At 46.9% G+C, this 18,090-nt stretch overlaps 1 protein-coding gene across 3 annotated transcripts in view; it reads left to right on the forward strand.

The window, feature by feature from the left end:
• MED23 (mediator complex subunit 23) overlaps positions 1-18,090 on the forward strand; it is a 1,372,437-nt gene that overhangs the window by 1,268,901 nt on the left and 85,446 nt on the right. For all 3 annotated transcript variants that reach the window (XM_069606687.1, XM_069606688.1, XM_069606689.1), the window contains one exon: positions 7,921-8,135. In XM_069606687.1, the coding sequence (XP_069462788.1) occupies positions 7,921-8,135 (215 nt within the window). The remainder of the gene's footprint in view (positions 1-7,920; positions 8,136-18,090) is intronic.

Raw genomic sequence — 18,090 nt, forward strand, 5'->3', positions numbered from 1 at the left:
CCCCCAGTAACAACCCAGGGCCCCTACAGAGAATGTGTGCGAGAAGAAACCCACTGTGAAGCCGAAACAAATACTCTGGTCAAACGCAAAGGGGTCCGACACCAACACCAGAGATCTTCAATTCCTTAATGTCATGGGAGCCTCCAGTCTTGGGAGGACACTGGTCGCCGCGGGCTCAGCACAGTTAATCTTACTAAGTATAGGAAGGGTTACAAGAATGGGCAAGTTGGGGGTTGCCTGCGTAAGGAGGGCTTGTTTGAACTGTTATGGGAACGCGCCCGCCAGGGCCTCGCCCCCCCACCACCACACCCCCCAATCTTCACGAGTCTTGTCTCCTCGTCGCACCACCACGCAAGAAGCAATCACTCTTCTCATATTGCTCTAACACCTCAACCAACAATCGCAGACCAGACCACGAAAAGATGGTCCTGAACAGGAACACAACATGCCAAGTTCAAGGTAGCTACATGGAACATTAGAGGTGGTAGCCTCCCGTCCAAAACCCGGAGAATCCTACAATACCTAAAGAGGCACAAAGTTGATGTGGCTTTGATACAAGAAACACACCTCCTCCCCAAAACTGAGCGTCGCTGGGCCCGCAAATTAGGGCTGTCACAGGTAGTTTTCTTCGTATTTGTCATATGCAAGAGGGGTTGCAGTCCATATAGACAAAAAATCCAATTTCAGCCTGATAAAATCAGAGAAAGACTCTGAGGGCAGAGCACTCCTGGTGCTGGGAATGCTCGCAGGGAAAGAAGTTGTCTTTGTGAACTCATATGCCCCCAACATAGACTGGGCGAAAAACTTTGACTGGGTATTTGCGCATCTCGAGTGGACGAGATCTGCCACGATCATATGGGGAGGCGGCCTGAATACACCTTTAGACCCCTATAAAGATAAGTTGCAAGGCTCAACTGCTCTGCCATCCAAAGCTAGCCTACAAATCCAGGACATCCGTGGAGCCTACGACCTAGTGGATGTGTGGAGACACAGCAACTGGGATGTACGAAAATACACCTTTCATTCTCCAGTTCACAACACCAGATCCTGAATCGACTATTACTGGTCTGCACTCAATGCCTGTTCCAATGGGGAGCATGCCAAATCCTTCCTAAAACCTTCTCCGACCACACTGCGATCACGCTCAAATTAATCTCTCAAACATCAGACATAGCACAACCCACTGGCGTTTTAAATCAGGATTGCTGATCGACCAGGTGATTGCAACAGAGCTGCGGGATGTAATTACAACGTTCCTGGAAATCAATCAAGACACAGTTACATCATTAGGGACACTCTGGGAAACACTAAACGGCTACATCAGAGAAGTGTGCATAGTAAAAGAGAACGGAATACTGAAGATGATCAGGAGTGAATTGGATACCAGTGAGGACTGTCTGAAGAAACTGGAACTCATATGCTCTACCTCGGGCGACTCACGAGCCCAGGCAGAGCTCAAGGAAGAACTTCTAAAATTTAGAGCTACCGCAGAACCAGAGCTGAAATTCCTGGGACGCAGGCACCAGATTCGCCAATATGGAGAGGGTCAAAAGCCTCGGGCACTTTTAGCCCGTCTGATAGCTGCAGACAGAAAACCCACCCTGGTAGAAAGAATACATACCACACAAGTCACACTAGTCCACACAGAAGAAGAAATTGTTAATTAATTTTGCAGCTACTACCAAGAACTATATAGCTCCAAACACAGCACAGACCCTGAGACTATACAGCGTTACCTGAATGATACTGAGCTCTATTGGGTGGAGGGTGCGCTCAGAGGACCCCTAAACGAACCCATTACAATAGAAGAAATTCTACAAGCTATCAAAAGTCTACCCAATACCAAAGCCCCTGGTCCCGATGGTCTAACGGGCGAATTTTACAAAACCTTTGCAGCCATACTAGCACCTCTCCTTTTGCACATGTACGAAGAGGTGCTAAAAGCCGAGGTACTTCCACCGACCCTTCGCGAGGCCAATGTGATCCTTTTACATAAAACAGGCAAACCACCCGATGACTGTGCCTCATACAGACCAATCTCATTAATCAACCTCGATAACAAGATTCTTGCAAAAATCCTCACCAATAGGTTGCTACCTCTGATGCCCTGTTTGGTACTTGCTGACCAGGTGGGTTTTGTCCCCGGTCGTAACACAACATTTGGCATTAGGAGATTATTTAGGGCCATGGAAGCACTTAACCCTTCCCATCAAGCGATCGCGGTTTTTCTCGACGCAGAAAAGGCCTTCGACTGTCGAGTGGCCCTTTCTCTTTGTAGTACTCAGACAAATGGGTCTAGGAAATTATTTTATCAAGCTAGTCTACTTGCTATATAACAGACCTCAATCTTCCATCATCCTAGGTAAAACAAAATCTGCCCATATCGATTTACAACCCAGGACCAGGCAGGGCCGCCCTCTGTCAGCCCTAATATTCGCATAGGTGGTGGAACCCTAGCATCAGGACTACGCACCCGACAACTCCAGAGAGGTCTTTCCCTCGGACCCTACAAGCTAGTAATCTCGCTCTATGCCGACGACGTGGTGCTCTTCGTCCAGGACCCAAACGAAAATCTGAAACCAATCATGCGCAAAGTAATTCAATTTGGCACCGTATCTGGCCTAAAGAGTAATCGCACTAAATCGGTCATATTTCCCTTAACATCGAGCACCAGAAAATTTGTGAATGAATACGGGTTCAGATGGGAGAGCACCCACGTACGCTATCTGGGGATCTTGATGTCTCAAAACCATCAAGACATATTCCGAGACAACTATGAGAAAGTGATGGTATCACTACAGGAGAGAGTGTATAGATGGAAATCTCTTCCACCAACTCTCTGGGGGAGGGTCTTGTTAGTCAAGATGGTAACTCTCCCCAAATTCCTCTACCTGTTCGCTAGCATACCCCTCCTACTACCACAATCCTTCCTGAAAGAGCCAGGAGTCTAATTCTGGAATTATTGTGGTCAGGCAAACCAGCAAGAGTGGCTTACACAACGCTCATCCTACCGGTGTCCAAGGATGGACTAGCTCTCCCCGATCTAGAACGGTACTATTGGGCAGCCCAGGTGCAGTTTCTCAGTTATTGGTACGCCACACACATCATGAGACCACATGTCCAAATAGAACGAGTCCTGGTGTCCCCCAACCTACTGCGAGCAATCATCATTGGTCCCCTTCCAGTGCCCCACACTACACTGAACGTAGTCCTATCCACCTATGCGATCTGGAAAAGAATAGCTCAGAAATGCGACATTCACATCAGATTCTCCCCTCTTCTACCAGTTAAGTTTATACCTGGGATGCCCCTAACTGCAGAAAAAGCCTTTCACCAATGGGCTGACAAACTGCATATATGCACACTGGGAGACTCGTTCACCGGAGGTATCTTCATAGCACCCCAGCAGGCTATAGAAAAGGGAAGTGACACATCCCTAGACACATTTATATACTTTAGGCTCCGCTACACTCTCCAGGCGCATCTCTCTATGTTCCCACAACAATCACCCACATGGCAGCTACTACATAATGTGTTTCAGGCACAAGGCGAAGGCAGCCTAGTTTCGATGATTTATAAATCCCTCTTGGCAGACACTGTGCCTACAAGTGCACGCACGAAAACAAGATGGGAAAAATCCCTACAGGCCACAATGCCAGACGACTGGACATACATCCTCCGCCAGACCAAAAACATTGCATTAAACACACGCTTTAAACAAATCCACTTCAATTCCCTCCACCAAACATACTACACTCTGGCCAAAAACTGCGTACAACGCCCAGAATCGATGCCGTCTTGTGAGAGATGTGGCATCCCTGCGCCTGACTTCCTCCATCTGGCCTGGGACTGCCCCGCTATAGCCCAATTCTGGACCCAAGTCCTTCAGACCACAGCTGCAATAATAGGGGAAGACCCAGCACCCATTCCCACAGTGGCACTATTCGGGATGACGAGACATCTGATGCCCGCAATGAGGAAACTGTCGAGTGTCCTGCTGGTACTAGCACGCAGGAGAATCGCTATGTCATGGAGTCGGGTTCCGGCCCCCACCCTGGCAAACTGGCTAAAAGATATACTCTACTGCCAAGACGTGGAGACGGAGTTCCTTAAAACACTACCCCTGCACGCCCCCCCCCCCCCCCCCCCCCCCCAGACATTTGGGGACCATACGTTGCTTACCTACTTTCTGTCTCGGACGGCTCTGCTTCACCAACACGGACTCAGCAATCCACTCAAGGAAATGCTCACACCAACACCGTCACGGATGTCGAGGTTTGAACAAAGACACTAAACGAAGAGACAATATCCTTTGCGTGTGACAGTTGCGGATGGGTTTGGGGAACGGAGGGGGAGAACCCGGGGGCGCAATGTCGACACACCCACTTGGGCGATTGTCTTGTTTGTAGTTGACTAAGACACCAAAAATAAAGCTTTAAAAAAAAAATTGTACATTTTCTAAGGGCATGATCCAAAACACAGCCACTCCACGGATTGTGGTTCCTTAAACCTCCCATACCTGTCACTTGGGGAGATGGCTCTACTAGGCCAATCCCTTCAGCCCTCAATCCTGAGCAGTTGTAGTTCTCCTGAACTGGTTGCTGCTGTCTTCTGCACGGGCTCAACCCCAGGGACTATGTCCTGGACACCGCTGAGAGGCTCCCATTCAGTAGCCGCTGATGCCAGACTGCTGCGCAACAGTGTTTATTCTTGTTGGTGGACTTCCCAGTACCATCAAATTTGTGTTCAGTGCTCCCGGCAAGATGCAACCCCTGGTTGCATGTTCAGTTTCTTTCTCTGGTGGCTTACCAGGATGTTTTGGGTCCCTGCATATCTATCCCTTTACCTGATCCAGTTTGAGAAATCCCCGATCCAATCTTGGTTTTTCGTCTGAGGGAGCAATGCACTCTGGGAGATGTAGCCACCAACATTACATTTCTTAAATTGGTTTGAGAAACTAGTGGATTCTATGTTTTGGAATCTTTCCTGAGAGGATTCTGCTTCCTACCATGGTGCCAGTCCACCACCTTTTACCCAGTTACGCGTCATCTAGTTTAGTTGTCATTGCAACCAATAGGGTTGATGTTTCTGAGACCTTGGAAGGGTTTGCAAGGGGCCACTACTCTATTCAGTCCAGGGAGGAGCGGAGACTTGCTTCATGTGACATTTTGACAAGACTCATATCTCTTAATTGTCTGCTTTGAATTTTGTGGTTTTAAGAATACACCTAGCTGTGAGGTCTTAGTGCTTGTTACTCTGCCTTTTGGAAACAGCCATGCTCTCGGCATCTTTCATAACATCAAGTGGCAGCGGATGTTGTGGCTCAATGTACCTCCCTGTTTTTATTTGACCGGTTGAGCACATAATTTGTTGGATATCAAAGGTTCCTTTGGTTGGTACTGGAAACATTTCTGTTGAAGGAATTCCAGCCACCCAGTGGCCTAAACGCTTAGTGAGATGCAGGATTCTGTTAAAATCCCTCGGTAAGGGTTGATCGGCCAATGAAGTGTGCCTAAGGCACAGCTATTTGGTCTTGTGCATGAAGATTATGGATTAGTCTGGCCCGCATGTTTTGTACTCTGTGTGGTCATGTTATGCACTATGAAAGTAGGCCATGGTACAAGCCGTTGGCCTATTCCGATCAAGAAAGGCCCAGCAAAATCATGTCCGGAAGGAGGTATTCTAGGTATTGATGGATGCCTTTGTGAGCATGTAGTAGATAAAAAGGAGCTTGATTTGAGCATTGATCCATAATGGCACCCAGACATTTTACACGTTGGGCTTGTTTCGGGGCATCTGGCGAGGGTTTAAGACCAAAGGGAAAGTGAGAAGGACAAATGATCCCAACAGAATATGATCTGTCTTGTCAGGATTCAGTTTGAGCTGGTGTTGGTCATCCAGAGATTAGCATACTCAACACGCACACAGTGTTAACTATTTTGGCAAATGTGACGAATTCTGAGATATTGTCACTGCTTCAGATGGGGGAAGCCCCTTTCCATGAGGCCAGGCGCTACCCGATAGTGTGGTACTCAACTGAAGAATCTAAAGGGGCGGAGGACCCCATTGAGAGTACTGACTATGGCAGGAAAACGCAGTGTCCCTTTGACCCTCCCTCCTTAACTCAAAATCCCTCAATTTCTATACTACTAAATTTCCACATGTGTTTTTGCAGTATGTGTCCACCAAGAAATACTGGGCCGAGGAAGAGGCTGTGAGTAATGACGATCACTTAGGGAGGAGAATGATGCGGTCTTCCTTGTCGGCTCAGCAGGAGCCGAAAGAGTGCCCAGATACATGCAGGACAGCAAAGCAGAGACAGATGGTGTCTGAGGTAGAGACGCAATTCCGGAAGGCCCGCAACGCTAATGGCAGACAGGAGAAGAGGAAACGTACCCACCGGTGACCGTACCTGCTGGATTGAAAGGAAATGCCTGCTGAACTGCAGGGGAGATGTTCGGAAGACCGAGAATGATCCTGGTGAACCAGAGAAGCCACAGAAGCTCCTGGGAGACCCGCCAACAGCCAGATGGTGACTACCAAGGCCCTACAAGTACAAGGGTTGCTAGTCCCATGGTTGGGGGAGACCCAGAGAGTACTTGAGTCTCGAAACAGAGAACAGAAGGAACACACACCTGGGCATAGGGACATAGTGAAGAGGGTATGGGACCCATATCAAGAAGGCATACTGCGACCAGTAATAAAGGGGAATACGAACTTTGCATATACAGATGATACTCACAAACCTTGGCAGGGGTGTAAACCAAGTCTGTGGCTTGAAGAAAGATCAAACAAAGAGAACTGAGAGAGTAACCAATGAAGGGGGTCTGGGACCCATGCTGGGGAAACGAACCCCAACATTAATAAAAGAGGAATACAAACTTTGCATATACAAGTGGTACTCGCAGACCTTGGCAGGAGAGTAAACCAAGGCTGTGGGGTGAAGAGAAATCTGAGAGTGAGAACTATGAGAACAACCAATCGAAAGGGGTCTGGGACCCATCGTGGGGGCCATACACCCCAAATAGTTCAGAAGAATACAAAGCTTACAAGTACAAGTGACACAAAGAGACCTTGGCAGGAGAGTAAAACAAGACTGTCGGTGTAAGTGAAATCCGAGAGAGAAATCTGTGTGAACGAGAATGTTGAGTACCCTACTTGGCAGGAGAGTGGACCTCGGAGGGGGTACTGAGGAAAGTGCCTGGGACCCGCAAGACAGCTTGGAAAAAGGTTTCTAGGCCATTCTTCCTTTTAGCAGGGATGAGAGTGAGGCCTGCTAAGTAAAGATAAAGACTTATCCTGACCATTCAAGACCCAGAGACAATCTTGGATAAAGTGGAAAGACTTGAAGGAAATGGAATCAACCCCTTTAGTCTTGTGGAACTTTTGTTTTGAACTACATGGCTGGGCTGCTAGCCAGCAGCCAGAGACACTTCCCCTTTTATCCTTATGTTGAGTTTAGCATGTGAGAGATAGGTTAGGATTTGGACACAGAATGGTGAACTTTACTTTGGGCATTCTGACGTAGACAGTTTCTTTAGCTAGTTTTGTTGAGGCTGGGACACTCCTCTTAGAGGTAGGGCTCGTTAGTATTTCCTCCAACCCTCCACCCCCTTGTTTTTGTTAGTTCTGAAAGTATTTTCAACATGCCACCCTTGTGTCCGACTCTTACTCGTACACCCTCACACAAGTAAAAGCTACTGCCCTTGTCACTATTTATTCCTGAAGGAGAATAATGGTCTCCTTTGTATGTTGTGAATTGTCAGCTGAAATTGTCTTGAGGTATGTTTTGTTATTTTGTATGTTGAATTCGTCTAATAATAAAACTCTTCTCAAAAGTGCATAGATTTTGGAAAATGAAACTATCAATTCTGTCTAAAGAAATTCATTTAATGTTATTTTTCTGCTTGCTTCTGCTAGGAGCCTTACTGGATAGTTCTTCATGAACGGATTGTGAGTGTTATCAACAGCCCCAGTCTGACATCGGAGACGGAATGGGTTGGATATCCTTTCCAACTGTTTGATTTCACAGCTTGCCACCAAGCTTACTCTGAAATGAGCTGTAGCTACACCCTAGCTTTGGCACATGCAGTATGGCATCATTCGAGCATTGGTCAGCTTTCCCTCATTCCAAAGTATGTATACTTTTATGCACTTACTTTTTTTTGCATGTAATCATGGCTGTAATATAATTCCTGTCATGTCATGTCATTGTTCTAACAAGTGATCTTCTAATTAATGTATTTGATGTGATTGATGCCATAGCCTATTAGTCCTCAGGTTTCCTCTCAGTCGTGTAGATCCATCTGGGCCTTTCAATATGAGAGGTTTGTCTGACAAGTTATCTATTGCAACCAACAGGAAAAAGCCTGATCCTGGACAGACCGAAAAAACATTGTGTTCATTTTGTCCATCCTTGGGGACAAGAGAGGCTTACTGCTCATGTTCAACTGCTTCACAGTCCTGGGATCAACATCCCGGGATTGTGAAGCAACTACACCCTGCCCCAGATGACCAAGGTGAACTGCTTCCTGAGTGCCACCAAGAGATTAGGGTGCAATAGTTGAGGGTGAGTTTCTGAGGGAAGCAATGACTTCCCTCAAAAGTGCGAGAGAGCTGCTGGAGAGCCATGGCATATAGTGGCATCCAGGTAGTTTAAGAGGTGGAGATTACACAGATTATTGGCGACCATCTCTCTTCTGGTATATCTATGGCTTTCATCTTTCCTGCTATTTCTCTACGTCAGAGATTAAACCATTTAAGTCCATGGTTGTTTGCAAAAGGGACTACGTTGTTCATCATTGAGATCCTTGCCTTTCATCAATTACCTTGAATATGATTTTTCTGGATCTTCTGTTTTTGGAGTCTGTAGAGAAAATTATATTACTGCTGTGTTTCCTCATCTACTGCAGCGACATTTACTGTTAACTGCATGTTTGAGGTGCATAACACTTTAGGAAACACTACATTCTACAGATTCTGATTGCACCCAGATAGTAATTTGTAATAGAAGTGTGAAACTAGATCTTGCAAATGGAAAATATTTAACAAAAATAGTTAAAACACCGAAAACATGTAATGGTGAAAACTTTCAGCAGCACCCACACGCGTTTTCCCTCAAAAGGGTTTGAAAATTTGGATTGAAACTTGTTAATTTGATTACTGAATCTGCAATTCTAAAAATGGAAAATACTAAAATGAGAATACTGAAAACAAAGTATGGAATACATGCAGTAAAATCTTCAATCATAGTTTTTTATTACAGCATACCGCATGACAATGCAAATGCCTGCACCTACTTCACCTGATAAACCTACATTTGTCTGAAATGCTGCAGAGAGCTAAATCCCCATTTCTGCTTCTGGCCAAACTTTCCATAACTCTACATTATAGTTTTCTTCATGACTACCTCCCAACACATTGCCCACATACCAGGTCCGTCACCCTATTGACCACCTCATCCAAAATGGCTGCGCCTAAACATATCTTCTGTGACGTAACCTGCTAATGAAGCAGACATAAACACTTCAGAAAACTTTGGTCTACTCTGACTCGCAGAAACGTGGCACTCCAAAGACCGTAATACGATAACTTTGTTTTTTTTCCAGCCTATACACCTAGTATATAAAAACCGGAAGACATCCTGCAGCAGCATTGTTGTCATATTCTTAGATATCCAGCATCCGATAGCTATATACCTCATTTTGGTAAAATTGTTTAGTGCCTTTACAGCAACAATGACTGCCCCACATTCCTTGTCCAGAGCTCCCCAAACAGTATTCCTTCCTTTGCTAACCACTTGGCTCTTCCCCCTGTCAAATTCACCAACACTGTTCGGCTTGGTGACATAAACATGCTTCGGGTCAAGCCCTGCACCCAGCTTTTCCTCATATATAGCTATGAATTGAACTCTCAGGCCTAACTCATTGTGATAATAAGATAGGCTGAATTACTACTGTATCAGTTTTTTGCTCACTGCTCCTCAGAGAGGCTCCTCTTCACCTCGAGTTTTTTGGCCTTGTTGGGCGTCCTCAGTGTCTGGGTTTACTGATGGTGTGGGCGTGACCAGATTTATATGCAAATTAATATTTCTCCTTTTTGATGAGTGCAGTGAACTACAACATGGTTGTAAACCCTCCTGAGTTGAAGAAATTCCATAGAACAGGTTATTTAAACCATGTTCATCCTCAGAGAGGGGCTTCCACACTCTTGTTCAGTATTTATTTTGTTATTGCTTCACTTGGTTATGTTAACCAAATTTGTACCGCTCATGTTCACCCCAAGGGGCATATTGGCGCTAGGACAGAACGACCCAACACTCATAGCCTCGTATAACAATGCTTTTAAGGAGCTCTGGAACTAAAGATGGTTTTCAATGCCCCTAAAACCAGTGGGAAGATTGTTCCAGAGTTTGCCGGCCGAGATAGTAAAAGGCACGAACGCCAACCCTAGCAAGACATTTAGGAACCACCACTAGACCGGCACTCCCAGAACAAAGAGTACCTCCCGTAGTGTAGGGCAAGAACTTGTCTTAAAGAAAGTCCGCCCCAGGGGATAGTATGCCCAGTGGACTGAACAAAGAGATTTAAATTGAATCCTTTTTGTCACCAGAGCCAATGGAGCGAGCGGAGCACTGGGCTAATGTGAGAACCATAGGGGAGGAAGTGTCAAGCACGTTGTTGTCCATCAACTGTTGTTGCCCATCCAGCCCTTCCTGGTGATCAGGCCCTTACACAAGCCCGACAACACCTCAGAATGATCAAGATCTAAACAGACCAAGATCTGGGTGTCGTCTGCATAGGAATAGCACCGGAAGCCGCAAGAGCGGATGAGACCAACGAAAGGCTGAACATAGATGCTAAAAAGCAACGGGGGCAAGGCGGAACCTTGTGGAACACCACAAAAAAGCCAGTGAGAAGACTGAAAAGGAAGGAGAGAAAGCGGTTGGCTCCTTTCAGTCAGTAAGGGTACGCCAGGCCAGGACAGTACCAGAGAGGCCAGCTAGAGCCAGGTGGGACAGCATAGAGTGGTCAACAGAATCGAATGCCACAGAAAGATCCAACAATATCAGGGCTACCACTCCACCCTGATAAACCAGCATAGCCAAATCATCCATAACATCACAAGCACGCTCTCCGTACCATGCCCAGGCCGGAATCTACACTGAAAGGGGTCAAGAAAAGATGGATTTTCCAGAAACGAAGAAAAGAGGTGAAACCAGGGATTCAAGCAATTTCACGAAACGTGGAAGAAGAGAGCTGGGACGAAAATTAGCCAACACTGAAGAATCAGTGATGTTTTTTTAAGAGGAGGAATGACCGTAGTAAACTCCCCAGTAGTGGAGCCCGACTGACGGGAGAAATTAACAGCGCTAGTGACCCAAGAGATCATGCCAGGCATGATCTCCTTGAGTACCCCCAGAGAAACGCAGTCAGAAAGAGCTGCAGATTTAAGTTGGCTAACTGCCCTAGGCACCGTCTCTGTGGAGAACTCTGGGAAGCTAAACCCTGAGTGTAGCGCAACAGGCGTAGGCTCCACAGGGCTAATGTTATTAGTATCCTTTACATGCAAATGAATGTGCTTGCAAATATCTGTGATTTTAGTGGTAAAAAACTCAGCTGTGTCGAACAGGATTTGAGTAGGAGTAAAGCGAGCTGTTGAGGAAAAAGAGGGAAAAACTGCAAACAACTGCGTAAACCGGTTTAGTGCCGACTCAACCTTACCTGTGAGAAAACTCTGCTTATCTAGCCTAATAGGAGCATGATACTCACTAGTGAGACGACAAAAAAGTAGCCTCTCGCCGGAGCCATAGACACACGCCAATTACGTTCAGCTTGCCTCAATTCCAGATGAGCTACCACAAGCTCAGCAGAGAATCAGGGCTGCGAAGGCTGATTACGAGGTTGAGTAAGTTTAAGCTGGCCCACTTGGTCAGCCGCATCACGCAGTGTCTGAACTAAAAGACAGATCAACAGATGGAACATTCTTACATCTATCATTGATCACTGCTAGCATATGGTTGCAGTCGACCGCACCCCAATTTAGTTTTAAAGTAGCACTTGAAAGAGATTGAGTCACGGGGGCAGTGGCCTGAGCTGACAAATATATTAAACAGTCCTACAACCAGGCACATGTCTAATAGGTAAGATGAAAATACAAGGATCGGCAGAAAAGACAAGGTCCAAGATACCACCCAATACATGAGTAGATTCATGAACAAGTTGATTCAAGTCAAGATCAACTAAGGAGTCAAAAAAATGGGCCAATAAGGGAGCTTGGAGAGAGTTGTAGAGAATATTAAAGTTCCCTTGCACCAATTAGAGCACTGATTACAGAATCTAACTTGGAGGGAAGCAACAAGCTCCAAAAAACTATTAAAAAAAATCAAAATAGGATCCAGGAGGGCGATAAATAACAAATGTGAGTCAGAAATTTTAAAACGCATGTTAGGCAGAATCCTGTGCGGTTCCCTTGGGGAACAATGCAAAAAGACAACAGAAGTAAGCAGTAAACCCAATTGGTAGCAGTCTGCACCACCCAGATTTACCTGGTAGCTGTGGCTGAGCAGTCAGACTTCTCTCAAGAAGAGTAGGGCAGTATATAGAGTATACACAATAGGGCCAAAAACACAGTAGAGCAAACAAACACTGACCAAAGCTTTGTATAAAAGGTATATAATTATTTATTTAAAACACACTTTAGGCAATATACTAGCACTCTAAGTCAAAAGCAAGTTAAAACACAGTCGGGTAAAGTATACAAACCTCCCTTAATAACTATCAGACAAGTCGGAATTAAAACACCACGATTTGTTAAACCGAGGTGAGCGCATAACCTGATGGCACTCCAATAGTTCAGTTAAAGGGAGAGAAAAAAGGCAGAGCATAGAAATAAAACCGGTCCCAACACTTTTAGGAGTTCTCAGCAAGTGAATAAAGGCAGTATAGACTGTAGAGCCAAAGTTCATAGGCCAGGCCCACTTAAAAGGGAGCAAAGCGAAATGTGCCCAAGATCACACGGTTTAAAAATGCACTAAAAGTCTTTGCAGAATGTTCAAAAGAGGTTGGGGCGATTCAAGAAGGTAAAGTTAGGAGGTCTGGGGCCAACCCAGTTGGCAAGCCAAGGATTTAAGGGTCACCTTGGGCGAACCGAAGAAAGGGAGGCCAGGCAGGACACAGTACCTTAAACAGAGAGGAAGCTCCAGCGGTGGCAGCTGTTCCTGGCAGTGGTTGAGGTTCGTTGTTTCGACCAGGGGAAGATAGGATCTCGTCGAGGAGGAAACATGGAGTCGTTGCACTGCACAGGGATGAAACCAGCCGCGGCTATCCGGCCGCCGGGGTGCTTGGCACGGGCGATTCAACCAAGAGACGTCTTTGGAAGGCGAAAAGGGCGAACTGGTTGGTCCCACCAGCTCAGAGGAAGAAGACTCGTCCAGCAGAAGATCTTCTCTTGTCATCGGGAAAGTGGTGAGGTAGTTGCAGCAGGGCTTCACCGGTGGTGACGTCGTTGCAGATGGCTCAGCGTCTTCCCTCTTCGGATTCTTAGGTCCTGTGGCGACTTCTGAAGTTCCAGTCCCAAAGGCCTTGCTTTTATGCAGAAAAACCCCCCATTCATCAGCCTAGCTGTCAATCACACATGCTGAGTGGTGAGCCGGGCGGCTCACCACTGGGTCAATCAGAGTAGAGTGCGACTTGGGTTGCCGAGGCAACGCAGTCCAGGGTGCCAATTCCCCCCTCTACCCCTCCTGTGGAACCCAGACAGAGTGGCACCATTTGGAGGGCTTCTGTGGAGAAGGCCGCCAAAATAATGGAACAAAGGGCTCGACCTTGGTCAGAGTTACAGAGACGGACACAAACGCCATTTTAGAAAAGAGTTCTGGCAAAAAGACCCAACCGGGGATTTAATATTAAATAAATAAACCAGCAGTATCTCTAACATTGCACCAAAAAGTGGTGCGTTTAAAATCAATGGGAAAATCCCCTAGAGAATATTCCGGTAGAATATTTCGCGTGGTAACCACTGCCACCAGCCAGAAACTCGGCAAGGGGGGACTGGACAGTGCCCCCTTGAAAACAGACCCAGGGGCAATATAATTCACCCCTTCCAGTACTTCCACAATATGATGGTTTGTATTGTTCTGTTCACAATTTAGGACTGGTAAAGTCAATGATGACTTTACATGCCCTGGGAGACAGTAGTCAGTCCCAGGGTATGGAGTCTGTTTGGGGGTCACTATGACACCCCTGTGCTACTGCACTGAGGGTGCTGTGTAACACACACATAAAAAAATAGATGATCCCCTATGGAGTAGAAAGAAAACCCCATAGCCCATAAGCACACACAGGGTCAAAGACACTCAAATCATGCCTAAGAGTGGGAGGAAAAGAGTCTCACTCTTAGCAGGAGAAAAAAACAAACCCCAAAAATCCAGCAAAGCTGCTGGGGGGCTCGCTAGGTTTGGGAAATTAGCCTTATAAGAGAATTCTCCCTAACAACGCACCAAAAGAGCTTAAATTCTCAGACTATGCGACAACGGAATCAAGGAAAACAGAAGGCTACATTTAAAAATAGCCACTCCTCCCCACCCCCACCAGGGTGGAGAGCAACGCGATCCAAATGGATAATATTAAATGCCTGGTTAAAGATCTATCACAGATATGTATGTATATAGGTCAACACGGATTGTTAATCTCCTTTGCCAGCCCTTTTCCAACTCATAGGACATGTGCACCCATCACACACTTGTCATTGAGGTGATAGTGGATCATATGCTGTCACCCACACCATAGTCGATCAGCATCCATATAGATGACTGGGATATTCTATACTCCACACATAACATCACCTTCACACTATCTAGCCAAACAGGGAGGACCACCATTTGACCAACCCCTCCATTTAGCTTGGTACAACCACTGTAGCAAAAATCTTCAGGGTTTGACCAATCTGCTCCACCTTCATATCTATATACCAGTGTTAGTCTGTCAACAATAGTCCGCAATGTACCATGATCTAAATATGTATGTAACCCTATACCATGCATTGTATCGTCACTAAGTCTATCTACCTGGGCGGCTTCACTGTAACCCTTAAGCGAGCCTTCATTGAGTACTGCTATAGCGCCGCGATGCCTGTGGGCTGTAGTGCGCTCTACAAATACAAATAAATAAACACCTAATGTGAGAAACCTGAGGGCGTACTTGCATCTACTCCCTTTGGATCCTCTTCTTGGGTGGCCATCCCTTTTGGAAACCGACCTTGGGGGTGGAGAAGCGACAGAGGATCACCTGGGTAGAGGGTCTTTGGGGATAGGGGCCGAGATTACCTCAGGTGAGACGCAGTATTCCACCTTCTAATTCCAGGACGAATCCTCTAGCCCAGAGGCAGTTATGGGATATTGCTATCCCTGTCCCACTGACCAATAAAGAGCCAGGCGCTATTACCAATCTGGAAACACCAGGAAGAGGGTGAAGAAGAGAGGGGGTAAGGGTGAAGTAGGTGTGGCATGGTATCCCTGTTATCCTATTGACAACCAACCTAACCCTCCCCCGGCCTTTATGGGCTACTGTAAAACAGCTCCCCTCATTTTCCCACAGTTTACCTCTGACAGTACTGGGACAAGGAAGAGGTGACTAAGAGTAATGAACATTTAACCACTCTGGTACTGGGATGAAGAAGATGCCTGCAGATTGCTTTGCTTTGAAACGTCAGACATGTCTCATAAACTATGGTTCGTCAAGCCCAATTTGAAATCCACACCTGCAACCTGTCAAGTAGTTGCAGGTGTATAAAAGAAGACAAGTGGAACAGCAGGGAGGGCAACAGGGTGGCCTGTGTCGGAGGGACCAGCAGGGCACCCCGTATCGTGAGGAGACAGCCATAGTGGAACCTGAGAGGACGCCAGGACACCAGCAGATGTCCCAGACAACCTGTATAGCCCAAGGCAGGTCGAGCCGTTTGGCTGCCACAGGTGTGGGAGCCTCTGTTCAGAGAAAGCAGCTGGGGCTGCGAGCAAGGAAGAAGGGAGAGTGGATGCTGTCCAAGTCCGTGGAGGAGAGCAGAGCTGCTGGCTTGTGCTCTGAAGCACCCCAGAAAGCTTCTGTGAAGCAGAATAGAAGCTGGAAGCACCCACAGCACGAGCTGAGCTCACAGAGACTGGCCCGCTCGCTTGTGAAGCAGAATAGAAGCTGCGCAGCTGCCAGAGGAGGAACGCTGAGGACCAGTGAGTGGGGAGAGATGTCATTCAAAGCCGGAGGCGCTCCTAGGGGCTACGCATGAATACCAAAGTGTTGTATCATATACATTGAATTCCAAACTGAATGAAAACTCGAAGAAGAGTTAAATCATGCACATTGGATACAGAACTGAATTAAAACTTGAAACAAAGGGAAACTACACACGTTGTATATTGAATTGAATTAAACTTTATGGGCAAAGATAATAGTTGCTAAAAGGGAAAGTGCCCTTTTTAAAGCAACCTATGGAAAAAGAGCGCAAGTGTGAAAGAGTGCGACAGGTGGGGAATACGTAAGACCACCTCAAAGGGAAGCTTTATGAATGGATACAGCGCGGCAAAGCCAAAGGCCGGCAAGAGGTGTGTGACACATAATGTCAAAGCCAAGAGGCTAACCAGGAGAAGCCAGGAGAGTGTTAACTTGCATAGAAAGCCAAGAGGCCAACAAAGAGAAGCAAAGTGCATGCGAACTGTCTCGACACAGGCAAATACAGAAGTACCTGTGTGGGCTGAAGAGTCTAGGGGATTTGGTTGCGTGACCTGTGATGGGTGGACCATGTGGTCTGACAATTGCGCCTAGATCAGAGAGCCCTAAATTGTGTATGCTAAAGAAGGAGCACTATAAGTGAACTGGTGGGGCAAACCAGAAGGAGGGTCAAGTTGGTCTTGAGTCGTATTGAACGAAACAATTATCTGTTGCTATGTTAAAGTGTTGGTGAAGGGAACCCTGAGACTTGGTGAACTGCAAATGCTGTCTTGAGGGCAGAACCTCCTTTTAATTCTGCTTGCTCAGTGTTAGAAATTGTCTGGTATTAGTAAATGTTCTGCTCGGAGTGCCCCGTGGTTTCCTTTTCCGGCAGGCCAACTAGCCAGCTTATTTCGATGTCTCTGCATCACTCCTTGCTCCTGCAGCGGACTCTTTGCGTGGCCCTTCTGTGGAGCTCCACCGGCTCTGTCAGGTCTCTGCATCCTCCTGCACCTTGGAGCGTCGGGTCAGGAGTATGTCTCCCATACACCTGCACTTCTCTCCCCACTGCTGACCTCCTGCTGTGCGTACCCTGCCAAACCGTGCACTTTCTTTTCCTGAGTCTGCTTCTGCTGGCGCTCGCACTCCTGCTTCAACTCCAACTGCACCGTACTATCTCCCGACTGCTTCTGCCTCTGCTACTCCTTCCTCTAGCTGTGGCTCATTCCCTGGTTGAAATGTCCCGCTCAGGTGCCTTGACTTCTAACAACTAGACCGCACATTCCTTTTAGTAGCAACTTTGATCATCGTTAACTTTGCCTCCCTCTTCCTCGTCTCACTACCACAGGCATTGTGGATCTTGTAGTCTATAGTGGTTATGGTTCTTTCTTGTCTCTTTAGTGCTGATTGATTTGTGAACTGAATGTAATCAGATATTGGAGTTATTTGAATGATATGTGATTTAGTATTGGGGTTAAGACTTTTTACTAAAAACAGGATCACGATAATTGGAGGATGTCACATTTGACATGCGACGCTCCGGAGTGGGGCCCTCTCACGCGGCGCCCTCTGTGTTCTTCTGTGGGCGATGGCCTCTCCCTGCTGATCCGGCCGCCGGGCCTCTTTTGCTACTGCCATCCTATCGCGGCACTTCCCGCGTTTGAGCCCCTGGATGCTGGGATCCTTCGTGGGAAGGTCCCACGTTGCTCCTTCACGCTTCAGCCTTGGGCTCCCGGGTCGCTGACTCTGTGCTACGCTGGGCCTGGTCTAAGGGGCTGCTCTGCCCGCTGCTACCCTGCGAGCATTCCGCTGCGCTCACTCTCCGCACTGACATTTTTCTGGTCCTTCCTGCTGGCCAATCTCTTCTCTGTCGTGGAGCTACATTCTACGA

Source organism: Ambystoma mexicanum, chromosome 4p, assembly GCF_040938575.1.
Source record: "Ambystoma mexicanum isolate Mex_15411 chromosome 4p, UKY_AmexF1_1, whole genome shotgun sequence".
Lineage (NCBI taxonomy): Eukaryota > Metazoa > Chordata > Amphibia > Caudata > Ambystomatidae > Ambystoma > Ambystoma mexicanum.